This window comes from Mus caroli, unplaced genomic scaffold, assembly GCF_978045245.1.
Source record: "Mus caroli unplaced genomic scaffold, Mus_caroli_1 scaffold_4, whole genome shotgun sequence".
Taxonomy (NCBI): domain Eukaryota; kingdom Metazoa; phylum Chordata; class Mammalia; order Rodentia; family Muridae; genus Mus; species Mus caroli.
In genome coordinates, this window is record NW_028227259.1 from 131,634,411 (window position 1) to 131,661,297 (window position 26,887).

The 26,887-nt window shown below is 46.9% G+C and overlaps 1 protein-coding gene across 1 annotated transcript in view; it reads left to right on the plus strand.

Annotated features, from left to right (window-relative positions):
* Positions 1-26,887, plus strand: part of Tmem132c (transmembrane protein 132C) — a 202,477-nt gene that overhangs the window by 122,352 nt on the left and 53,238 nt on the right. Inside the window, exon 3 of the mRNA XM_029477801.2 lies at positions 21,392-21,575. Coding sequence (XP_029333661.2) covers positions 21,392-21,575 — 184 coding nt within the window. The remainder of the gene's footprint in view (positions 1-21,391; positions 21,576-26,887) is intronic.

The following is a 26,887-nucleotide window of genomic DNA, read 5'->3' on the forward strand; positions in this document are numbered from 1 at the left end:
AGCTGGAGTAGGGTTAAGTATTCATTTTAGGATTATTGTTAAGAATTTGGGTTAAGATTACAATTAGGGATTTGGATTTAGATTATGGTTAGGGATTAGGGTTAAGGGTGACATCGGGGTAGGGCTAGTGTCTGGAGTAAGATAGATATTAATTTTAGGATTATTGCTAGAAATTAGGGCTTAGATGACAGTCAAGGATCAGGGTTGGGGTTCAGGATTGTGCATTATGTTAGGGGTTAGTGGCCAGATTTTGCATCCAGGCTAAGGGTTCAAATTAGTGTGGTTCTTTGGTGGCCTCTGAAGTGAGTGTTTATATGAGAATTTAGTGTTAGGGTCGGCAGTGTTTGCTTGTTCGTTTTTAACTTACTTCTACTTGTTTCATGTTTGAGTGTTTTTGTTAGCATGTTATGCAAACCACCCATTTGCCTCGTGCCTTTGCAGGCTGGGAGAGGGCATCAGAACTGGAGTTACAGAGAGTTGCAAGCTGCCATTGTGGGTGCTGGGAATCGAACCCAGGTCCTCTGGATGAGGAGTCAGTGTTCACCATCCAATCATCTCTCCTTTGCTTGGTATTTCAAGGTTTAGTTTTATTCATCCCAATGCCTGTGTGTCTGGATACATATTATGATACCTGTGTGCCAGTGCCAGTGCCAGTGCCAGTGCACATGGATGCCAGAAGATCTCCCTGGGGCTGAGTTACAGGCAGTTGTGAGCTGCATACATGAGTGCTGGGAACCAGGAAGTTTACTAGAACAGGAAGTGCTGCTGAGCTGTCTCTCTAACCTGGAGCTGTTGGTGTTGCTTCTAGGACCACCCTCTTAGAAACTGGGGGGAATCGAGGCTGTTGCACTCATCTCCCAATCCAGTCCAGCTCAACGAGTATTTAGGAAGCACAAAGATCAGCTCTGTATCTCCCCGCCAGCCCGCACAGCCAGTTCTTCCATATCTCTGGGGACCTGAGGCATTCGGCCCTGAAAACACTGGGAGCAGAGGGAACTGCATCCAAGGGTGCTTCTGTGCACCTTCCTCATTCACCAGAGGCCACCTTCTCTGTGCCTTGCAGTCCCTTCTGAGTGGTGTGTGCTGTGTGCACCAAGCCTTCTCTAACACATCTCCATGATGGTCATGAGGGGCTTTGAAGCAGGGACAGGAAGAGCATCTGGATTCCGTCTTGGCAGTTGGTCAAATCCTTTTGGAATCAGTGATGTGTGATAGGCTCTGTGGGTAGAACATTCCAGGCAGAGGGGCTGGTTTTGGACACAGCCTGAAGTTGTTACCATGGCCCTGGGATGCTGAGTGGGGTGTGGAAAGGGACAATGGTGAATCTTGTCAGAAAGAGGGAGATAGGAGTGACTTGATTGACAGGGAGAGTTCCTCGTGGGCACTCAGACCAAATTCTTTATTGTTCATCTGCTACAACAGGTGCAAGTGTGTTCTTTAATACTGTCTCTTTAAAAAGCCAGATGTTAAAAACACTAAGGAGCCCAGTAGAAAGAGCTCTCCCCCACTGACCCCAGTGAAGTGCTCTGCAGACCACACTTTGAAAGCCTCAGATGGTGATTTGCTGTGCTGGAATGAAAAAGGAGCAAGTTGGAAGGAAGATAAGTGATCTATCTTCATTTATACCAGAGACCGTTTGTTAGCCAGATGACAGGAAGGCAGCTCCCCTGAAGGTGCCCTGCATGGAGGGGGCTGTAAAACCCAACTAACAGTCTGGTAAATAAAGAGGGTCGGCAAACATCTGCAGAGGAGGGAGGATAAAGTCCGAGGGTTTCATTGTCTCCGTAGAAACTTATTTGCGCTGGGCCCAGATTAATTTTTCATTGTCTTTAGTTAAATGGGGGGGGGGCGCGGGGGGAGTTGCTTACACAGCTGCCTCAACAGAGCCTTGATTGTATTACTGCTGTTGCCAAAATCATAAAAGAAGGGGGCGGGGCGGAGAGAGACATTCAATAAAATAAAAAACCAACTTCAGATGCGATGGAGTCGCCAGCCCGAGGAGTCCTGGGGTGAGCGTTTTTCTGCTCCACCGTCTCTTTGATCAGCTTTGATGTCCTTTTCTGATCATCTTGCCCACATGAGAAGTGGGAAGGGAAACGGAAGATCTACTGTGACTGTATTTAAAAGGGGAAGCACGGAAGAGAATGAATTACCCAGCATCTGCTGCTGGGGTTAGTTAGTTTCTTGTTGTAAAGCCCCCCATCACCAACCCCTCCCAAAAAAATAGGGGGAGAGAGAGGAGGAAAGAAGACACAGGAATGAAGAATGATGATACCCCAAACCCAGGCACACACACCACAGACTCGCAGTCATGTCAAACAAAGAGCTGGCCACTTTCTTCCATTGCCCCCGGCTCATGGTAATAATACAGGAAGTGTGTTCTGATGTCAACTTCCTTTCCAAATAGCTAACAACACTAGAGCATGTTTGGGGACCTTCACAAATCTTGTTGTGACAGGCTCAAGCTAGACCCTATGTCAGAACTGGGTTGATTTTTCTCATCTTTACATCTGTTTTATATCTGTGTTTGCTGCCCTAATTGAAGTCCTGGCTGATTTCACAGGAACCAGATTACAGTGCCTTAAGGAGACAGGCTTCCCTTGATCTGGTCTGGAACACACAGAAGGCAGAGCTGGGCTGAGGTTGACTTGGTGGCCCTAAAAAGCCATCAGGGATCCAGACTCTCTCATCTTTTGTTCTGCTCAGCCAGCCCTCTTTAGCTGGTGACTTCTCTTACACAGAAGGCAGTGGCTGTGCCTGAGTTCCAAGAGAGAAGAGGTGTGGCTTAAGACGCCAGGTAATGACCTGCCTTGGCTGTCTCTTCCAATAAGAAAAGTAAAACTCTCTTTAGACCTGTAGCCAGGATCCCTGGAGCTTGCTGGCCAATTAGTCTGACCTTTGGTACCCAAGGTTGCCCCTCTGGCTTTATCGGCAGACATGATAGTCAGAGCTGTTGGGGGGTGGGGGGCAACTTTTAGGCTAAAGCAGACAATCCTAGGGAGAGAGGTCTGTTCTAGGCAGGGTGGAATGGAAACTTAAAGAGTTTAATTGGCCTTGCCAGGGCCTCCAACTCTCCATCTCTGAGTTCGCCTGCCTTTCAGCCTACTGATTTGGTCAGAAGGCACAGCTCATCCCCAGTTAATCCAGTCTGAGGCTGCTTTTCTGGCCTGTTCAGCAAAAAAGTGCTGTAACGGACACAATCTCCCCTTGCCCTCTGTCAAAGCTATATAAATGAGAGTGCCTTGTTAATGGAATTTTTTATTATGGTAAAATATATGTAATATAAAACTTAACATTTTTAACCCCACTTAAGAGTGCGTGGAGGGAAATTGTATCACTGTAGACACATCCGTCTCTAGCCTTCTCCTTTCCCAAAGTGACACTCGGCCCTCATTAAACACTGCGCGCCCTCACTCACACACGCTGTTCTTTTCTGTCTCTGTGGACCGGCCTGCCTCCCATACCCACTGGGAGGATGGATGCAAGATTTGCCTTTCAAAGAAGAATGATCCCATGACCCTGTCTGTGGCTAGAGGAGACAGGAATGGACTATCACTGACATTTTAAAGATCTTTGTTGGGGGTTGCTGGGAGATGGGACATCTCTGCCAGGAGCAGTGTGGCCTCTCCTAGCCCAGGTCTGGTAGGAGGCAGATTTTCCTATCCTGGGTACCAGTTCTTTCATCCTGTGAGGTAAAATCAGGGAGCAGGGAGTCAGTCCCACCCACTTGGCTCAGTTCACTGAAAATCTTTCTTATCTTTTACAAGGAGTGAGAGGGTAGAGAAGAGAGAGCCTCGGATGGAGCCAGTGTTAAAACAAGGCGCGGGCATCCCAGGAGGATTCTCTCCCACGTACATCTCCACGCACAAATCCTTTCTAATCTTTCTTGAACACGGATGACAGTCTGGCAGTTCCCCCAGCACATGTATACCTTGCGAAACAATTCTAAAAATAAAGTCACAGCCAAAGCACGGCTTGATTGAACTATACAGCTGGGGGCGGGGAGGGGCAGGAGACCGCATACGCGGTGTGAAAGCTGAGTGCAGCCTCCTAAGGAGAGGACCCGAGCAGTGGGAGGAGGGTAAGGGAGGAAGGCGGGATCTGTGCAGGTAAATTAACAAAAGCGAAGTTGTATGAAAGCCATTGCTCTGTGGCCCAGCAGTTAAGAGTTCACACTGCTCCTCTAGACAACCTGAGTTTGGTTCCCAGCGTCCACATCACAGGCAACTCACAACCACCTGTAACTCTAGCCACGGGGGATCTGGCGCCCTCTTCTGGTCTCTGAGGGCACTGCACGTGTGTGTTGCACACGTTATAACCATTCAAAGGAGAACCTAAACTGAAGACATATAGACGGGTCTAGAAACAAATTTATAAATAGGTAGCAACTGACTTTTCCACACAGATGGGGAAAGAAATCACTTCTGTTCCCCTTGCATGTGAAGTGTGTGGGAGCGGATCTGTGATGAGGACGGCGGAGGCGGCTGTCGGAGATCTGCAGTAGGCAGGGCTGTAAGCAAAGACCAGGGGAGGGTCCATCCATGGGAGTAACAGTGTCTCCTCATCGCTGTAACAAACTGACCTGACAAAAGCAACTTAAGAGAAAGGAAGGTTTATCGTGGGACACAGTCCATCACCGTAGCCGGAGGAGGAGGTGATGGTTAGCGCATTGCATGGACAGTCAGGAAGCAGACACGGAGATGAATGGGGGGGCTTGACTTTTGTTGTTTCAATGAGGACCCTGCCTGTGGAATGGTACTGTCCACATTTAAGGTAGGTCTTCTCTTGTCAGTTAATCCTCTCTGAAAGCACCCTGAAAGACAAGCCTGGAGGTGTATTTCCCAAGTGATACGCCGAAGATGCCCCATTGTGTGCTGGTCCAGCTCAAAGTCTATGATGGTACTCTCATATATATACTCTGTGGGTGCCAGAGCATGTGAACTCATGACTGTGTAGGCTTCCCAAGTCTCTTCTTAGGTCCCTTTGGGATAATTTACGGTCAGGATTTACTCCATAGAGTTAGCTATAGCCCAGTGTCTGGGAAGACAGAGCCAAAGCTCTCCCCTGCTGTTGGGAGAAAGTCTGACAAAGTAAGAGTTAGGGGCTCATCACTAGGATTTACATCCAGACTCCTGTGACCGTGACTGGCTCAAAGTCCCAGGCACCACACCTGCTCGGAAGTTGTAGAGACCTCACATCCATCCCAGCTCCCAGGAGCCCTCTCCCACTGAGGTGAGAAATGACCCTCTCAGAATCAAACTAGTCCTGAAAGGGAGAGAGCTGTGTTCACCCCTGGCACCTCTTGCCCTTATTAACCATCGTCCACTCGAGCCTGGCACTCCTAATGTGGCCACTGACCTTTTAAAAAGTTGATGATCCATCATGGGGTCACAGAGAACATCATGGCCTCTCACTTTCCCCCCAAGGACATGAGATGAGTCCTCTGACTCTCTAAGTAGTCAGCCACTTACTTGCCTTCTCTTACCACCACTCTGACCACCCCGGAGAAAGTTGGACACACCATCTTACTGTGCAGAGACCCCACAGGAAACCATCCCTCATGACGTCTGCTACAGTCTCCAGCCCCGGTCTCCCAGAGTTAGTATCCTACACTGAAGCCAACCCGTTTGTTTTCCTCCTTAAATAAATATATTTCAAGAGGAAACTTGATGTCATAGGCGAACAAAAAGCCCAGCATCAGCTGCCACAAATAGAAAGCAGCCATATAAATAAGTGCAATTAAACGCTTGGCCCGGGGCCCACCTCTCTCTGCCCGTGGAGATGAGTCGCCCTAAATGGCTTTCTCCTTGCCTCCAAGTGCCCCCGAGAGACCCCTCATCTCCATCCTCTTTTGTGTAAACAGACAGATGCATTGGAAATCACAATATCGCTCACGCTTTGGATGTAGGCCAAGCACCAACCCCCCAACCCTAGGCTGATCCACTTAAAGTCACCTCACCTCAACAGCCACCCACTGCAGAAAATGCCCATCAGACAGTAGCTGATTGCCCTGCGTTCTGTGCCCAGAGGACATGTCAACATGTTTTTCTGGGTACTTTTCTTGCCAGACCATCTCTCCCCAGGTCTGAGTTGTCTGGACCACACACACACACACACACACACACATACAACTATCTTTGCTCTTTATGCCCCTCTAGCTATTTCTTACACATTCAAACTTGCCAACACATTAAGGACCAACTTCTTTCTCTATGAATCAGATGCAAACCATTGGTTAAATAGACCTTTTTCTGCTGCTAAGTTTTACCTACAGGGCTAGAAAAATAGTTCAGTAGTTAAGAATGTTTGCTGCTCTTGCAGAGGACTGTAACTTGGTTCTCAGTACTTACAACTACCTGTAATTCCAGCTCCAGTAAGGGATCTGATGCCCTCTTCTGGCCTCTAAAAGTAACTGAACTCAGGTGCATATTCCCCACACAGACACACACGCATACACTTAAAAATAAATCTTTGAGGACCAGGTGGTAGTGGTGCACGCCCTTAATCCTAGCACTCAGGAGGCAGAGGCAGGGGGATCTCTGTGAGTTTGGGGCTAGCCTGGTCTATGGAGCCAGTTCTAGGGCAGCTAGGGCTTCACAGAGGAAGCCTGTCTTGAAGAAACCAAAATAAATAAATAAATAAATCTCTTGAAAAACATTGTCTAAAACAGCTTACCTGGGTATGGGAAATTAGAGTTTTGTCTTTAAAGAAATAAACAGTTATGATTGTAAGAATAAGCATGAAGATGTGTGTGTGTGTGTGTGATTCAAAGTGACCAGGGGACTTTTATATTTAGGGGTATTAGTAGATAGCTATTGAAAATGCTTGCCTAATAACCATCAAACCAATGTCCTGAAGTCTGTTAGGTGTAACATGTCAAGCCATAAATACCACCAGAGACAAGGATACCCTTGTGGTATGTCCTGGCAAGAGGTGCTATGTAGTCCCACCAGCAGGGGATGCCCTGAGGACCTCAACCCCAGATGGCATCAGTGCCTGGGTAGATGCACCCCCAGGGTCCCTCAGTTGGCACTGTTCTCTAACGTTAGTACCTGGAGCCTAGCATGTCAATGATGCATGTATCAAACTGGTCCTTAAGGCTGAGTCAACTCTACCCCCATCAAAAGCCTACCATTAATGGCATGTCGGTGGGCATACTCACATACTGCTTCAAAATTTGACAATCATAGGCTGTTGTGTAGATAGGTCATTCCATAAGGTACTTGCTTTGCAAGCGTGAGACCCGAATTCAATCCCCAGAACCTTGTAAATCCAGCACGATGATGCACAGTTATGAACCCAGCACTGAGGGGGACAGAGATGTGAAGGTTCCTGGAGCTTGCTGGCCAACTTGTCTAGTCCCCTTGGTGAGTTCCAGGCCGGTGGGAGACCTTGGGGTGAAGTCTACCCTTGGATCTGGGCACATGCAAAATGACCACATGTGATCTTCAAAGCTGCAGGATGGTTCACAGGCAGTACCAGCTTCTGTCAGGACTTAGCTGGATTCTCATTCTGGGAATCCTCCTCATCCTCCTTCTTACCATCTTCTTCCTTTCCCTCCTCTCACCCTCCTCCTTCTCTCCCTCCCCACCCTCTCTTCCTCACCATCTTCCTCTCTCTTGTCTCCCTCCTCCTCACCATTCTCCTCTTCCTCCTCTTCTCCCTCCTCCGCTTCCTCTTCTTCCTCCTCCCTCTTCCTCCTCTCCCTCTGTCTTCTCTCCCTAAAGTACATACTGACCAAGGAATATTTAATTTCCAAATCTCAGTGTGTTTCTAAATGCAGTGAATCCTTAAACACATGGCATAGATCAGCAGCAAGGACCTAAGAGGCCTCCGCCTCCATCACGGAGAAGTACATCTAGCATCACTTACGGATGCCACATGGCATCCGTGCGCTCCGCAATCCTTCACAGCTCACTTTCTCTTTCCTTTGAAGCCGATCGATTCTCGATTCTCATCCCAGCGGTTACAAAGCCCCAGGCTCCGTGAATCAGAACCTGTTTCCTAGTCTTTAAAATGCAGAGCTGGCCATTATAACGACAGACCGGGATATTAAACGCATTTGAGACCCAGCTGGAGCATATTTCAGAGCCAGGCAGCTTGATGTCGAATTTGCCGACTTCTCATCCGCTCTTTGCTGTGCTGGCACGAGGGTGATGGTTCAGGGCGTCCGCATGGTGCCAGACTATAAAGGAGCAAACGGAGAAAGCAAATGTTTGACTCATGCGCCCAGAGAGATGAAACTGCTGTGATGTGTAGCTGACTGTTTTATGCCACTGAGCAAAGGCTGGGAGAGTGAGGGGGGTCTAAGCACAGACTCAGGCATGAAAAGACAAACCTTGCATGTAGATCCCCAGCAAACTGTATAACCCAGCCAGAGTGGGCACGGAGTGAGGAGGGGTGTTCTCAGGCCTCAGTAAGTACCTCTTGGGGAGACAAACGTGTATGAGAATGTGGGAAAGATTTCTGCATGTGTGCACAGATATATGCACATATGTGTGCTGATGAATGTGAAGACCAGGGGACAATCTAGCAGAGGCAGCCTCACCCCACCTCCTTGACTCATACGCTTCTGTATCTGTCTCATTTGCCCTTTGTATATATTGTTTTCATGACTTTTTCTTTGGACTCTGTCTTAGTAGTTAGGATTTCTATTGCTGTGATGAAACACTGTGACCAAAAGTAAGTTGGACAGGAAAGAGTTTATCTAGCTTACCCTTCCGCATTGTGATCCATCACCAGAGGAAGTCAGAACAAGAACTCAAACAAAGCAAGAACCTGGAGACAGGAGCTGGTGCAGAGGTCATGGAGGGGTGTTGCTTACTGGCTTGCTCCACCTGATTTCTTATAGAACCCAGGACCACCAGCCCAGGGGCAGCACCAGACACAAGGAGCTGTGCCCTTTCCCATTGATCACTAATTTAAAACAGGCCCTCCAGCCAGATCCTATAGAGCCATTTTCTCAGTTGAGGTCCCGTCCTTTCAGACGACTCTAGCTTGGGTCAAATTAACATAAAAGAGAGCTCAGGGTCTTCCTTGTCCATCTGACCCTGACACTAGGAGCTGCGGTAGTTTTCCTTGTTTTGCAAGCATTATTCCTTAGGAATCTTTTATGATGGTAACAATTGTTGTGTGCCAGGGAATCCCAATATAGAGCTTTCCCCACTTCCCCATAGCTTGTAACAGGTCTTTCCTTAAGGTCACACACATCTCTTATAGTAATCTGCTTAAATAGACTAGCTAAATTGAGGCCCTACCTCAGTGAGAGATCTACCTCCATAAACACAGTGGAGACAATACAGTTGAGGGAGACCCTGAGAAACCACATGCATACACCACGCACACACGTGCACCTGCACACCTCCAAACATAAACACACGCACGCACGCACACCACATACAAAAATCACAAAGGAAATAAGAAGACTATGTTTGCAAACACAGAGTTGACCTCTGGAAAGCTACGAAAGAAGATTTGAGAAGATAAATATCGAGAGCGGGAGGGAGGCTTAATTCTCACCCTCTTGTTTTGTGTGGTGTTTGCAGGTTTTTTCTTTGTTACCATTTGAGTGTGCTACATTTAAAACTGTCTGAAATGTCAAAAGAAATGCTAAATAATTACCATACCCAAATATATCTGCTAGAGCCGCGCACAGTAAATGTATGCTATATGCTTACATGTGATTTATGGTATATATTTATATAAATATAGTTTTTATAAGTACACAATACATATTAGGAAGATATATTTAGCAGAATATATTTAGCAATCTGTGACCTACTTTGCAGAGACCAGGATTTTTTTTTGTTCTGTTACGGTTAGAAATGACTACTAGCTACAGGGAGAGATGGGCCTTGGCCCTTGTACTTTTCCACCGTTACATAAACAAATCAAACCTCCAAACTGCTGCGTGTGTCTAAAGACTCCTGAGTGATGCGCAAGGTTTGTCTTCCCCATCTACTCAACTTCCCTCCCCACTCTCTTTTTCTTTTAAGAAAACCCATCATGCCTTTTGTCAAAAGAAACTGAGGCCAATATCGACCGGGCAACCAAGCTGACAGTGGAGTCATGTCTCTCCTAAAAGCCACAGGCAATCACATCACTAACTGGAAAGGAAATAGCCCGCAGCCCATGCTCTGTGTCTTCGGCTTTGGGTCTGCCTCTAGTCTTCTCGGTTCAAAGTATCTGGAGCTAAACCCAGTTAGTGTCTTCAGGGCCCTCCTGCATCCCTGGGGCTCCCACTTGCTACTTGAAAGGGATTCCCCCTTCCAGGTTTGGGTGTGACTTCTCCCTGTACCTCTTCTAGGGAGTTGCTGTTCCGCTGAGATGTCAAAGTTATCATGAGTAGGGAGGAAGTGGACCCAAGGGCCCAGGGACCACAGGTTGAGGTCGACTCTCTCTCACACCCTGGACTTTGTGTATACACACTGAGGAAACAGAATGGTGTCATTCACTGCAGTTTCTCCATCATGGGAATGGAATGCTTATGATAGGGAGTTATGGAAGAGAAAGGTTGAGGCTGGAGAGATGACTCAGCAGTTAAGAGCACTGACTGTTCTTCCAAAGGTCATGAGTTCAATTCCCAGCAACTATATGATGACTGACAACCATCTGTAAAGGGGTCTGACGCCCTCTTCTGGGGTGTCTGGAAACAGCTATGGTGTATTCATATACATAAAATCTTAAAAGAAGAGGAGGAGAAGGAGGAGGAGGAAGAAGGGGAGGAGGAGGGGGAGGAGGAGGAGGAGAAAGAGAAGAGGAGGAAGAGAAGGAGGAAGAGGAAGAAGGAGGAGGAAGAAGGAGGAGGAAGAGGAAGAAGGAGGAGGAGGAGGAAAAAGAAAGGTTATTTTGGTTTGGTTCTTGGTCAGCTGGCTCTGTTCCTCTGGGTTTGAGATGAAGAAGGATCTTGAGACGGCAGGTCATGTGGTATAGGAAGTGGATAGCTTTCTGGTTGCCAGGAAGCAGAAAGACATAGGAATCCACCCTTTAAGGATAGATTAGCTGCAGACAAGATTCACCCTTCAAGGATACACCCCCATTCGTGACTTCCTCGCTCTTGGCCCTGTCTCCACAAGTTTCCACTGCCACTCAGAAACTCCTTAAAATTATCCTTGGCTCCACTCCGTGACTTGGTTAGAGAGCTCATGCTCACGGCTCACCTCTGACCACCGCTGCAGTAAGAATCAAGCCTTCAGCACCTTAGTCGTTGTGGGTATTCCTTGTGCCAAAACTGTAACAGGACAGTGGATTTCTCAGGGTGAGGACATGTCATCTGCGGTTACATTCAGATTCTGTTCTCATCGTGACTGTACCTGCTATGGGTTATCAGAGGCCAAATAAGACAGGAGGCATCATCACAAAAAGCACGTTGGAAGATAAGGCCTCAACCCACTCTAGCTGCTATAACGAAATTGTCTGAGAGGCTCCTGAGTGACAGGGCGGGGGATGGGGGGAGATGTTCCCAGTCGACAGCTTGAAGGACAAGATCAGGGTCTCAGCACACTTGGGGTCTCTAGAAACAGTTTCTTCCTCCTGGACCAGTCTCTCATTCTAACCACCCAGGGCAGATGAGCATGTAGCTTTCTAGGTCCTTTCTCATGAGGGCCCAATCCTCAGGACCTAACCCTCCCAATACCCACCCCTATCCATCACCTTAGGGGATGGGACTTCAGCCTGTGAATACAGACCTCAAGAGATGGCTATACTTGGGTCATGTATACAAAAGCAGTAATGGGCTGGAGAGATGGCTCAGCGGTTAGGAGCACTGACTACTCTTCCAAGAGGTCCTGAGTTCAATTCCCAGCAACCACATGGTGGCTCACAACTATCTGGAATGGGGATCTGATTCCCTCTTTTGGTGTGTCTGAAGACAGCGGCAGTGTATTCACTTCCATTAGATAGATAGATAGATAGATAGATAGATAGATAGATAGATAGATACCAGTACTAATTACATCAATTTCCCAGAATGAGAAAGAACTTCGTCTCAGTTTTCTCGAGATGCTTCTGGTGAGCCCTGGTGAGAAGTGTTCTTGGCTAAGATCTTGTGAGTGCATTTCTTGGCCCCGAGTCTTGTGTTCAACTCAGTGTACTGATACAAAAGTGCCTGTTAAATGGATAATAATAAATGAGAGAGAGAGAGAGAGAGAGAGAGAGAGAGAGAGGGAAAACCAAAGCAAAGAGTGAAACAACTGAATATTATGTCTCCCCCACTCTCAAAATCTGTTAGTTGCCAATAGGTTAGCAATCAGTGGTAGGGCCCTGTGAGTCCTTTACTCATTCTTCCATAGGCAGCTGTTAGGTCCCATAGTCTGCTTGGCTGAAAACAAATTGGCCTCTTTAGAAAATGGCTGTATCAGTTTTCATTCCCAACAGCCTCTACTTGTTTAATTCTGTAGAATGTCCTGTCTGCTAAAACCATGGGGAGGTTTGACTTAAGAATCCAAGTCCTCCGGCCTCTGGGACAGCCACAGCTACGTGGGGTTTTCACACCCCTCTGCCTTCTGGATCCTTTCTTAATTTGTCTTTCTTTCACTCCTTTCTCTTTCTCTCCTCCCCATTTCTTCCTCTCTTGGCTCTCCCAACCAACCCCAACACACACACACACACACACACACACACACACACACACACACACCCCTACACCTACACCTATAGATCTTGGCATAGAGACACTTTCCCAGCATTCCAGTCATTAACTCATCTGCCATTCCAGCACGTAGGAGGTGAAATCAGGAAGGTCGTGAGTTCAAGGCTGGCCTCATCTAGTTAAGAAATTTGAGGCCAGCCTGAGCTATATGCGTAACTGTCTCAGAAACCAAAAGCAAAATTACACGAAGGAACAGCATCTGCGTTTTACCCTTGTTGTGTTTGACGTCCATCTGGAAGGTGGTCAGGGAGATCTGGATTTGAGACTGGATTTTGAAGATTTGTGCTTCAGGAGCCTTGGTCCTTGAGACAGGGATTTGCCTCTCCATGATGCTGGTTCTTCTTCATATGACTGTTTCAAGGGCTCTGGGTACTGAGAGGAATTGAATGCCCAACACGTGTGCACCATCAATACTGGTTCATAGCTCTCGCTTACTTAATCCAGTTTCCAGTACCCTTAGCAATATTATGAATGGATGGCCCACAACCATTCATGGATGTGAATGCGTGCTAACACAAAACCTTCTACCCCCTACGCTACTTCAGGACATTTGGATTCTCACTTCTCCCACCCACCCACCCATACTTTGGGTGTGTGTGTGTGTGTGTATGTGTGTGTGGTGTGTGCATGTGTGTCCATCTCCGTCTCTCTCTCTTCTCCATCTCTGTTTCTGTCTTTCTCCATCTGTTTTCCCCACCACTGCCTGTCTGGTGGACTCAGAGCCCAGGCTCCCTTTGCTGATACTGAAACATTAAAGATACACAGTTTCTTTGTCTAATCCTAAAATATTGTTCTGAGACCAGTTAAGGAAACAAGACAAGAGAAGCCGTGGGGCCAGGTGAGAGGCAAAACCTGCTGTCACAGGCTGGGTTGCCTCTGTGGGTTCCTCCTCTGCTTGAGTTCTTTCTTCCTGCTTGATGTTACCCACTCCCAGCAGCCTCTGCGGCTGGGAAGGTCAGGCAGAAGGGCCAGTGCCCAGGATGCTTGCTCAGGAAGCTAGCTGCTCTGTTGACAGCGAGTCTCCCCTACTGCCTCCAGCTGAAACACAGCCATCCGATTTGCTGCTCTTCTGTCTCCTCACACATTACAGATGTACACTTAATATCTCTTCAGAGACTACATACTGCCGATTGCAGATGAAGGGAGCCAGAGACCTCCCAGCCGGGCTCCTAGAGGAGCCACCACTGCTGTTCCTCCCAGACACAGAGAGCACAAAGGCCCAGCTGTCATGGCTGCTTTGTAACACTTCAGCACGAGGAGGACCCTGGGACCCAAAACCATTTTTCGGCAGGATGATGTTTCCCATCTCCAGTGTGAACACACAGCATTATCCAATTCCCCACAGCCTGCAGATGAGGAGTCCCCCTAAACAGAGTTTACTCTGAGCCAAAATTACAGCCTTTAAACTGATTTCTCAAAGGATCTGGTTCATTTCAGCCTCTTTTCTCTCCGTTCCAGCTGCTTCTAAGACACCTAAGAAAGGCTTTTTCTAAATTGGAAGTCCCGTTGGACAGCCTCAGCTAAGCAACTACAGCTTTCACGTTCCACATCTCTCTCTGTCACAGATGCTCTGGGAACACTAGGCTATGGGTGCGGCGTCTGAGGTTGGAGGGGCTGCTGCCCAAGGGGCACTCTTTTTTTGAGTGAGCCCATTAGTCCATGAAGGAGAGTGGGGACGACCATTGAGTCCTGTGTCTACTTCTCCATTGGCTGCCTGTTTTTTTCTTGATACCTGATTCTCACACAGGGTCTGGCAGTGGGTAATTGTTTAAGGCAGCTGATACCTTCGGAGCTGGGAATCTGGTGTCAGAGCTTGGGGATGCTCACAGTTTGGGGAGTACACTGTGGCTCTCTGGAGACCTGAGAGGCAGAGATTTCTTCCCAAAGTCACTTCACCACACCTCAGCTTACCAGGTGTAGGGTGGGATGGATGTGACCGATATACAGAGTGTTAATACACAGCCCTGAGGCTATCTGGTTATTTTCCATAGCTGATGCTTACAAAGGGGGGCCTCAAAGATAAAGAAAGGACAAGCCACCAGGTGTGGTGGAGCATGTCTTTAACCCCAGCACTTGAGAGGCAGAAGCGGTAGAGCTCTGTGAGTTTAAGGCCAGTGTGGTCTACATAGTGAGTTCCAGGACAGCCAGAGCTCACAATGAGACCCTATTAAAACAAACAAACAAACAAACCCCAAAATCTTCAAGTCAGGCTGGTTAGCCAGTGTCCCCTAATGCAGAGATCATTGTCACCTGTCCTCTCTCTCTCTCTCTCTCTCTCGCTCTCTCTCTCTCTCTCTCTCTCTCTCTCTCTCTCTCTCTCTCTCTGTGTGTGTGTGTGTGTGTGTGTGTGTGTGTATGTGTGTGGTCATTTATATGTGTGGAGATTAAAGGACAACCATAGATGTCACTCCTAATGTGCTGCCCATACTCACAGGGTCCCAGAGCACTCTGAATCAGTTAATTGGTGCCTGCCAGTGAGCCCCAGAGATCAGCCTGTTTCTGCCTCCCTAGCCCTGGGCTTATGAGCACATTTCATCACACCTGGCTTTTGTCCATATGTTCAGAGACCTGAACTCAGGTCCCTGTGTGCAAAGCAAACACCTTACCAGCTGAGCCATCTCCACCCTCTCATCTCTCTCCTTGGCATGCTTTTCTGACAAGTAGCAGAGAGGGCATCGAGCTTCAGGTTAGACCTACTAGCCAGACAGAACATGGAGAAGTCAAAAACTCACCATTCCCTCCCTTCAGGCTCTGTACAGACAGTTTCTCTCAAGTTTATTCTAGCTCATGGTCTTAGGGGGATACAGGCAAGACAGAACAGGGGCCATTTTGCAATGGGAGATCGTGGCAGCTGATTCCATCGTGGCTGTCAGTCAACAAGCAGTGACCAGACAAGAAGCAGGGTCAAGCTATTAAGCTCAAGGCTCACCATCCCCAGAAATCCACTACCTCTGATGAAGACTAAACTCTTCCAAATCCCACAAGCTCCCCAAAACAGAATCCCCTGCTCAAAGCCAAGTGTTCAGATGGGCACATCTGGGAGGTAGGAGTGAGGACATACCTTGTTTAAACCACCACACTTCTCAGCCCCAGCTGAGTCCCGGCTGCTTAGAAAATGTCACTGCAGCAGATGTCAAAGAGAATCCTGGGACAAGAAAGGAGCCTCACGGCGTGTTAATATACATTGGTTGGGCCACTCTCTTCCCTGTGACTTTAGCCGAGTAACTGGACAGTGGACAGCAGGTATCTGGGAGGTCTCCATGGCACTTCCCCACCCACCGTCAGCTACAGTGATTACTTCTGGGTGTTTTCAAAGAGTGCCTGGCAGGGATCTACTCTTCTGAATACTTGATGGATGGCTGACTGGTGAGAAATGAGTAGAGAGGAAGCCTTCTGTTCTAGAACTAAGAAACTTTTCTTCATCCCCCTCAGGGCCCGTTCCTCTCAGCAGTTAGCGCCACCACAGAGACCCGCAACTCATCAATTACAAACATTAACTGTAAATTACACTTTTGCATAGTTAATTCAGACTCCTCATTATGTACTTAGCAGAGCTTAGCAGGCGTAAAATTCAATAGCCAAGCTTTGGAGCAGATCCAGCGTCTGTCCTCTGTGATATTTGGGAAAGGCAAAGTTTTAAGAGTGGACCTCGGAGCGTGTCTTCTCTGGAAGGTCTCCAACAGACCCTGCTTTTTGCTATTTTTTTTTCCTCTTGGAATGGGTTCAACCCTTCTGGAGAAGCTGATAGCTCCAAAGCCTGCCTCCACCGTCCTTCCTAAGAAAATTGAGACTCTTCCCCCTCCTGTGTAGAAATTAATATTAACCTGACTACTGGAAGGAAAAGTGTGAATATCAGGAAGCCAGGCAGTCGCTCATCTATTATTCATTTAGCAAACATTTACTGCGTCCCTCTGGTGGGTCAGCACGGTAATGTGTCATTTGAAGGTAATAGAAGGATTCCATAGCCCTGCTACTAGGGAGCATGAATTGGTGAAGGGAGATGTGGATATTGAACCCCCAAGTGCAGATAAATGTACACTGGGTCGTGTGAGTTCCAAGCCACAGGGGTTCAATGGCATCAGTGGGTGAGCTGTGGGCAGCAGGATAGGTTGATGATAAGTGATGTGGATGGGAATAATTACAGAAGGCCTGAGCGGAAGCACACCTGGGGTGCCTGAGTGGTGGAGGCAGCCAGATGGAGAAAGAGAGTAAGAAAGCATAAGAGGGAAGAGAGTTCTATTGTCAGGACTGGGGAGATGAAAGGATTGTGGGTTCATCTTAGTTAGGGTTTTACTGCTGTGAACAGACACCATGACCAAGGCAACTCTTATAAGGACAGCATATAATTGGGGCTAGCTTACAGATTCAGAGGTTCAGTCCATTATCATCAAGATGGGAACATGGCAGCTTCCAGACAGGCATGGTGCAGGAGGAGCCGAGAATTCTACATCTTCATCTGAAGGCTGCTAGAAGACTGGTTTCCATGTGGTTAGGAGGGTCTCATTGCCCATGCCCACAGTGACACACTTCCTCCAACAAGGCCATACCTCCTAGTAGTGCCACTTCCCTGGGCTAAGCATATACAAACCATCACAGGGCCCCAGCCCAAGGCTCAGAAGGTTGACTCAATAAAATGCATGTGCTGAGTTTAACTTCAGGCAACAAACACAAAAGGGGGGTTTTCAATCTCTCTCCAGTGTGTGGAGCAGTGTGCGACTCTACTCATTCCCCGCATTGCATTTGGTGCCACCCAGAAGCCCCTGTGGTGGTCAGAATTGAATGTTAACTCAATCACCTGGGAGACACATCTGGATGCATCTCTAGGGACATGTCCAGACATGTTGCACTGAGAAGTGAAGACCTGCCCTGAATGTGAGTGGCACCATCCCACAGACCAGAGCCCTGGAATGATTCAGAAGTTTTTAAATGTCACCGAACAGTCTAGTCATCGGAGATCCGCAGGAATCTGTGTCCAAGCCCCAGCCCACCCTGGTAAAGCCAAGAACTCTGCTGGATATCAGAATTCCAAGAACTCTGATGGGCAAGCATAGATACCAGAATTGTATACAGCCTTTCAGTTTACTCACTCTGGTCCTCCCAGGTTGAGAGCTAATGGGTCAAGCACCTTACCTGAGATCTCCCTTCAACTCCACAGAGAAGCCATAGTTCAGTTCCAGAACCTGTGGTTGTACCATCCACCTATCCTATCTCTGCACAAGCACTGAGAGATGGAGGGAAAGGAAGTGGAGAAGCTGGTGCCCACAAGGAAAGCTTTCTATGCACAGCTGCAGTGTTGAACTTGACCCTTTGTCACCATCTCCATTCTAATTTCTGAATGTCCACTCTTGACGTTTCCATTGTCTTTGTTGAGAGCACACCTGGGTATCCATTGCTTTCCTCCCAACTTCTAGGGTACTTAAATCATTAGTGGGGCTGTAGCCTGTATCAGAGGGCAGGAAAGCTCAGGTTCCTTTTAGGTTTTGGATCCTGTAAACAATGATATTGTCATTTACATAAAGTACAGGGTAAGGCTCTCTTTCCTTTGCATCCCCATGTAGTTACCTGCTCCTCTAGGTCTTTAGTTTTTGGGGTAGGAGATAGAAGTAAAAGGTCATCTGTTTGCTTGTTTCAGTGTGTGTGTCTGTGTGTGTGTCTGCATGTCTGTATTCGTGTGAGGGAATATAGGTGTGTGCAGATGTGTGTGCATGTGTATGTGCACATGGAGGCCAGAGGACAACCTCCACTCTTATCCATCAGTTTCCTCTTGGATAACCACTTTATTTTGCTGTTGCTTTTGCTTAAACACTTACTATTTTGTAAATCTCTGTGGGAGACATGAATATGTTAGTATGGGTGCCCAAGGAGGGCAGAGGCCTCATGTGAGGCTTGAGACTTGAACTCAGGTCCTCTGCAAAAGTATTCCATATTCCAAGACTCTGAGTCATCCTTTTAGTCCCTATAGATTTACTTTATTTTAATTATACACATGTGTGTGTGTGTGTGTGTGTGTTTATAAGGATGTGCACATGTCTAGAAATGCCCATGAAGACCAAAACATAGATCTTGTGGAACTGAAGTTGCAGGCAGTTGTAAGCCATATAGCATGCATGCTGGAAACAAAGCTTGAATCTTCTGTGAGAGCAGTTACATACTTGTAATGTCTGAACCTCTCTTAATCTCCCATCTCCCTTGTTTTCTACAATAGAGTCACTCACTGGGACCTAAGGCGCATCAATTTAGTTAGGCTCCCTAGCCAGTTACCAACAGGGACTCTCCTCTTTCTGTCTCCCAAGCACTATGTATGCCACAGCAGGTGTGCACTATTATACCCAGCTGTTTTACATCAGTGCTGGGAATCAAGGCTCCATGCTTGTATGGCTAGCTCTTTACTTACAAAGTCATCCCTTTAGCCTTTTTTTTTCTTAATTTTTTAAGATTTTTATTTTATGTATATGAAGGTTTTGCCTGCATATGTGTACCTGGTACCCACAGTGGCCAAAAAAGGATGTCAGATCCCCTGGAACAGATGATTGAGAGCCGCCACGTGGGTGCTAAGAACTGAACCAAGGTCTTCTGTAAGAGCAACCAATTCTCTTAACCACTCACCCGTCTCTCAAGCCCTCCTGTTTGCTTATCTTTAAAGCTGAATCTTGGAGTCAAATCCAAATGTGCTGTCCTTTCCCACAGGGCAGACTTCACAAGCTCCTCCTTCCTGCTGCTCTCTGGTCCTGAGTTCAGAGTTCTGTCTTGCTTACTAACTACAGACAACAGCAGGGGAAGCCAGGGCCTTTCTCTGCACTCCCATGTTGCATCTCAGCTGATCAGATATCCTCCCACCTAGCTCTGAATGGGAGCCACTGGCTCACACTGAGACACTTTTTCAGTCCCCACTTCCTCAGTTAACTCAAGGGGGAGCCTGCAAAGCGACTCGATAAACCTCAGCACCACGGAGAGCTCACTGGGTGAGCAGCATGGGAAAGATTTGTTTGGGTTCCCGACAACGCTCGAAGCAGGAGTGAAACACAGCCGGTGATCACATTGTACTGTTCTCCTGAGAAAGGCTTCCCCATTCAGAATTTTATTTCTTTATTCCGTGAGTCTCTTTGCTTCCATGGGCACTGAACTTCCAGGCTGGGAAGTTAAACTCCCTTTTGCTTTTAGCTCACTCTGAGGCTCCGTTTTCTTGCAGATGAGTCCAAGAGGTTTGGGAAGTTGGGTTTTCAATGGTCTGGAATTTGTTGTGACTATTGGGGGTATTAACTTACTTTTATTTTTTCAAGACAATTTTGAGTTTTCTTTCAAGGGTTACATCTGTAAATCCCCAACATTGATTATTGTTATTATTATTATTATTATTATTATTTTAGCATTTTGCAGTTTGGCATTTTTTTAAGTTTTATTTATTATTTATTTTTATATGTAAGACACACCAGGAGATGGCATCAGATGTCATTACAGATGGTTGTGAGTCACCATGTGGTTGCTGGGATTTGAACTCAGGACCTTCGGAAGAGCAGTCAGTGCTCTTAGCCACTGAGCCATCTCTCCAGCCCCCCAACATTGATTTATCAAGTTGTGGTTTCTGACACTCTCTGGTGTTACCTAAGTGCTTATATCTCTCTCTTCCTAACTCCAGCATCACCATACTCCCCTGCTATGCGAATGTTCTTTCATTATTTATTTATTATTTCTATGAGTACACCATAGCTTTCTTCAGACACACCAGAAGAAGGCATCAGATCCCAATAGAGATGGTTGTGAGCCACCATGTGGTTGCTGGGAATTGAACTCAGGCCTTCTGGAAGAGCAGTCAGTGCTCTTAACCTCTGAGCCATCTCTCCAGCCATTATTATTATTATTAATTATTATTATTATTATTATATGTGGATGTTCTTAATCTCCCCAAAGCAGATGCTCACCAGATAGACTGCCTCCTTTTCTTTGCTGCCATCTTCCAGCACAATGCATATAAGGGAACATCTAGTAGGGACGGATTCTGAGTGAGGATATGATATACAGAGCTGGATGAATCAGGCTCACATGCATGGCAGAGTCCAAACGACAAGATCTTATGTATTCCAGGTTAGCTTTGAAATCATAGTGTAGCCAGGATGACTGTGAACTCCAATCCCCTGGCCTCAGCTTCCCACATTCTGGGATCACAGGTGTGATCATCATGCCTGGTGGACAGAGAGCTAGGAACTGAACCAGTGGCTTTGTACATGCCAGGATAGCATGTACATCAACTCTTCCAGGTGAGCTACATTCCAGCTCCATGGATCTGACTTCAAAGTACATGTTTATGGCAAGTCCCCACTTGAGCACAAAAGCAACAAGCGTTATCTGCGTGTGATGGTGCACACTAATCCCAGCACTCAGGATTGGAGATTTCTACAAGTTTGTGGCTACCCTGGTCTACAGAGTAAACTCCTCAAAAGCTATAGATATGTAATGAGCCCTTATCTCAAAAACAATTCAAAGACCTCATCCCTCCACACAGTGATCAATGTTCAATATTTAAGAATTTAGTCCAGATCTGTAGCTTGTGGGTGCTGTTCTGTCCCAGCTCCCCACTCTCTAGCTTAAAAGTGACGTCATGCTTCAAGTGCCAGGGTCTGTTCCTGAGAGGTGGTTCCCTCCTCCCCTCGTTCCGAGCACCCCAATTGTGGGATTGGGGTAAAGGGAGAGAAGGAACCTTCAAACAACATCACATTAAAGCTGTTTCCTTCCATTCCCTTCCAGGAGCAGCAATTTATTCAGCGAGGTCATGCAGATGAATTTTGAAATCGCCAGCTTCAGCAGCCTCTCGGGGACACAGCCTATCACATGGCAGGTGGAGTACCCGAGGAAGGGGACCACGGACATTGCTGTGTCGGAGATCTTCATCAGCCAGAAGGACCTAGTTGCCATCGTCCCCCTTGCTATGGTAAGTCACGATGCCATGATAGCCTTTGAGTTCTACTGTGTGCTTCCGTCCCCCTTGCTATGGCAAGTCACGATGCCATGATAGCCCTTGAGTTCTACTGTGTGCTTCCTCTTTCCCAGGTCATTGCTACAATTATTTGATTATTTGATACATAAGTGACTTTTCTTTCTCCACCCTAGGATTGGCAACATCACCTTTCATTGGCTAAGTTTCCCAGATAATGCGTCATGGTACTAGCTGCGTCTCCATACCAAAGCCCTTGTTGCTTGCTTCTGTTTTAAACCGCTTCAGCTCTCCTTTTCCTGCTCCCATTTTTAGAAACTTTAGGGTGCCATGTTTCTTGGTCAGGATGCGCTGGGCTAGGCCTGCCGCAACGAGTGACCACAGATCTCAGAGACCTGAGTGAACCCAGGTTATTCGTGATTGTATGGCATGATGTGAATGGGAAAATATGCTAGTAGGTTTTAACTCTCAACTTGACACAAACTGGAATCACCTGGGAAGGGAGTCTGAATAAAGAATTACCTGGATCAGGTTGGGGCCGGTGGGTGTGTCTGAGGGGATTATCTCGATGGTCAGTTGCGGTGGAAAGACCCACCCTGAATGTGAGCGGCGCCATTTCATGGACTGTGTAAGGATGACGAAAACGGGCTGCCCGTCCATCCCATGGGCAGGCAGGCAGCATGTGAATTCTCTCCTCTCTGCTCTTGACCGTGGATGTGGATACAGCCTCGGTCCCTGCCTTGACGTCCTCTTAATGATGTGCTATAACCTGGAAGTGTAAGCCAAAGAAGTCCTTTATGCTCTAAGCCCTTTCTGTTAAGGATGTTTTTCTTAGAGCAACAGAAAGGGAACTAAGACGGCAGGGGCCCCTGTACTATGCAGCTCCCCCCACAAGGGGGCGCTTCTAGCCCCTCTCTGTTCCTTGTAGGCAACTTCTTCACCCCATTTCCCTTGGACCATGGACGAGGCTCTCGCAATAGTCAAGGAGTCAGCAGACTGTGTACAGTGGATGGGCCCACACTGGATTTACAGGACCTCGTGCTCTCCATCCCTCCTACCGTGGGGCAGGATTATAAATTATGTATTGAGCATCCACCATTCTCACTGATGAGCACTTATCAGCAAGCATCCTATTTAACTGGATTAATAAGAGATTATGGGAAATGGATTGTTCAGGATTCTTCAGCTTATGTAAGAGATAAAACCAATCTGAACTTCAAATGTTTTTCAGACTCCTCTGTGTGTGTGTGTGTGCGTTGTGTGGTTTAGAAGATCTACCTGGAGCCTTTTAAAGACCTTCTAGGAAAGATTATTGGTGCTGGTCTGTAAACCACACCTTGGATGCTCCAGGCCTTGGGTATCTTACCCTCTGTTAGACTGGCAAGTGGCCCATGGTAGGAGCCACAATTGTGTTGTCACAGCAGAAAGGACGAGACCTCACTGCCAATCATTCAGAAATTCCTTCCCACACCCACACCCACCCCCCACCCCTGGAAAGCTCTGGCTTAGTAGCATTGGAGTAGAGAGATGGCTGTCTAATTAAGAAAGCTTATTCTGTGCTTTCAAAGGACCCGAGTTCAGTTTCTAGCCCCAGCTGCCTATAACTCCAGTTTAGGGGATCTGACGCCCTCTTCTGATTTCTGAAGGCACTGCATGTATATATGTGTGTGCGTGCGTGTACGTGCGCAAACACACACACACACACACACACACACACTTTAAAAAAAATAAAAAAGAGTAAATCTTTGGAAGCATTAGCCTGGCTTGTGTGGGTTCCCCCTCAGCCATTCATGGAAGTCAGAGAGAATGCTATGCTCCACTTGCCAGGCCTAGAGCTATGTCCCCCAGGGCAGGTGCACAGTAGACCTCAGAATAGGCAGACGTGGTGTATCATGGAAAAACCTGTCTCTCACTATACAGTGGGAGATAGATGCTAGCCAGACACAACAGACATTAGCTTACATGTCATCTGCTCCAGGATTCCATAGCTTGGAGAAGGCAAAGAATGATTGCTTTAGTGCCAGCATTAGTTTTGGGATGCTGTGGATTAAATCCAAGCTTTGCACAGTTGTTAATCACATGGTCTCTGAGCTGCAAGGGTCTCCGAGGAGAATCAGCTGGCTTTGAACTCACTATACAATCCAGACTCACTTCAAAGGCTCAATCCCCCTGCCTCAGACTCCACAGTACTAAACTTATAGGTGTGCACCACTTTGCCTGGTTCATTCTTGGCTTTGAATGTGTACCGTAACCCCAGGTAACCCTCCATCTGATAACTGACCTTGAAGTCCGTTTTCAAGTCTACATTTTAAACAGTTTTGTTTGTGTGCTCAAGAACTTTAAAATATTTACCGTGTGACCTGTGGCAATTTTTTTTTTCAAATCTGCATCCTAGAATTCATGCCAACATCCATTACGGAACATAAGCACCCAATTCTTATCCTGACTATTTCAGAACGATAAGACATTCAAATGCTTTGAAAAGCAAAACCATTATAAAGACATAAGATATTATTCCAGTCCATTGTCAACACATGAGTCCTTCTTGAAATGAGACGTCATTGTTGTGGTTATTGTGATTTTACAGTGCTTTTAAGACAAGTTGAAATCACTTCTAATGTCACACCCCGAATCTTTTTGTCTGCAAATTTTACCTCGAGTGAATTCCGATTGGCCTCATGCCATCGTCACAGACAACGCCGATGCCATATCCACAGGACCCGTGTGCGTGCAGCTTGCATGTGGTCTCTAGGCTCAGACGTCCACCCGTGTGGTACTTCTCTGTAACGTACAACTGGATTTCAGTTGTGCAGCAGAGCCTAGAGATTCGGGAACAGGCATCAGTGGGGTGTGAATAGGCACACCTATAATCCCAGTTCTCAGCTTGAGGGCAGGAGGATTGATTCTGAGTTCAAAACCAGCCTAGGCGACATGGTCAGATCTTCTCTCCAAAACTGAATAAGGAGATGCGCTAACAAAAGGGTTTTAGATGAAATGGCTCAGAGGCACTTAAAAACTGTGTTTTGGTATGAGCGTTTGAAAGTAACAAAATGTTTTGGGGATTCAGTTCTTTATGAAGAAAACAGATAACCATATCAGAAAGTGTTTTTTTTAAATAACTAAAATAAGATTAAGTACATTTGTAACCAGCCCCCCAAAAAGCAAAAACAGACAAACAAACCTTTATTGATAGTAAGTAGGAGCAGGATGTAGAGCTTCACTCAAAAATGAGAAATTCTATTTCAATTTTTTTCGCTGGGATTAAACCTATGACCCCATGCACGCTCCGCAACACCCTCACCACTGAGCTACAATCCATCCTTCTACTTTGAGACATGGTCTCACTGTTACCCAGATTGCCCTTGTCCCCATTCTATAGTTCAGTCAAGCCCCCAACTTGCCCTCCTCCTGCCTCAGAATCCCAAGTATCTAGAAATGACAGGACTAGCTAAGAATTTTTTTAAAGAAATAAAAATAAATAAATAAAAAGCAAACACCATGAAGCAAGACCCCTATTGCTGGTTGACAGCTGCTTAGGCCTTTGAAAACATTGAATAAGGGCTGGAGAAATGGCTCAGAGGTTTAAAGCACTTGCTGTTCTTACAGAGAATCCCAGCTCGGTTCACACTCACAATGTGTGGCCCATAACTGCTTGTAACTCCAGATCCAGCATCCTCTTCTGACCTCAAGGGACACCCCCATACATGTGGGGAAAAGTCCGGTGGGTGAGTGGGACTATGAAAGAGGAATTTTTTTCTCAAGGAAGTTCTCGCCTCAGCACCATTTCTTCTCAAGCCCTTTACTCAGTGTAGAGAGAAAGCTGTGGATAGGAAGAGCCACTGGCAGACTGCACCATCAGGCCTCAGCATCTGACTCCCTCCAAGCACTGAGCAGGCTGCACACTTAGGTCTGTAAGAGCCCAGTCAAGCAGAAGCCTGTTCATCCCATGCAGCAGCTGGTCCCAATGCAGCCTACACAGCACCATCTCCAGACAGCTATGGACTGCCCTTCCCATCAGCATCCTTCCCAACAGCATCCTCTCCCTACCTGGTACCCTCCTCATACCCTCATCAGGCTTGGGGCAGAGGTATGAGTCTAGGAAGGACCAAGAGCATACCAGGTCTGTGTATTGGTAGCATGAAATTGGTGAAGTCCTTGGGCTGTCAAATACATCTGGGGGTGATCATTTCTTCTATGTAAAAACAAATATCTATCTAAGGTTGTTGATCAGGAGCAGAGGTCAGGCAAGGACTCAGTGGGCTCATTTCTTTGGGAGAGGGGTAAGGGGCTGTAGACTTTCAGTAAAATCCACTGGGACTAATGGAACTCCCATACTGGGAGTGTTTCATGCTGGGTATAACCTCGCATGTTGGTGGGGCTGCCCACATGGGGATATCTTTCATAGGAGAGATGGTTCTTTACCAGTAGCTGGATGAATATAAATAGATCTATTGTCCCAAATTGTCTTTCTACAATTTTTTAAAATGGGAGAGGAATACCCCAACTTTGAATCAGGCGTGATGGCATATACCCTTAATCCCAGCGCTCAGAAAGCAAAGTTCAAGGCCAGCCTGGTCTAAAACAAGTAGGTTCCAGGTCTCTTGGAGCTACATAGTAGGACTCTATCTTTAAAAACAAAAAACAAAAAAAAAATGAATTTTTTTTAAAAATTAGAAGCACTTTTAGGCCTACTCAAGTGAAAGCTCTCATTTGACAGGAGCAAGGAGTTGCCTTCCCGGGACAGAGGTGTTTCAGTTGGATTTCCTGGTGCCGGCCAGTTTACTTGGAGTTTTGATGAGTCTTCAGGTCATCATTGTTTTATCAATGTAGACTCAAGATGAAGTCATTTCCCCTGACCTGTTCACAAAGCAGGAACCTGGAGTTATGTCCTTGGGCTTTCTGTGACAACATCATAATCTCCAGTTAAGAGCAAACTAAAAATAAAGTGTTACTCAGTAGCTACTCAAAGGGATTTGAATATGTGGACTACTGAGGTGGTGCCTCTAGGGCAGGGGTTCTCAACCTGTGGGTCCCGACCCTTTTGGGGGTGGTCAAATAACTCTTGTACCGGGGTCACATATCAGATATCCTACATGTCAGTTATTTACATCACGATTCATAACAGTAGCAAAGTTCCAGTTATGAAATAGCAGTGAAAATAATGTTATGGTTGGGGGTCACCACACCGTGAGGAACTGTATTAAAGGGTCCCAGCGTGGTGTGCTGTAAGGAGCTTAAGCCTTCTGTTGAGACTCTCTCCTACCTCACTGACCATGACCCACCAACCGGGAATCTGGCAAATGTACTGA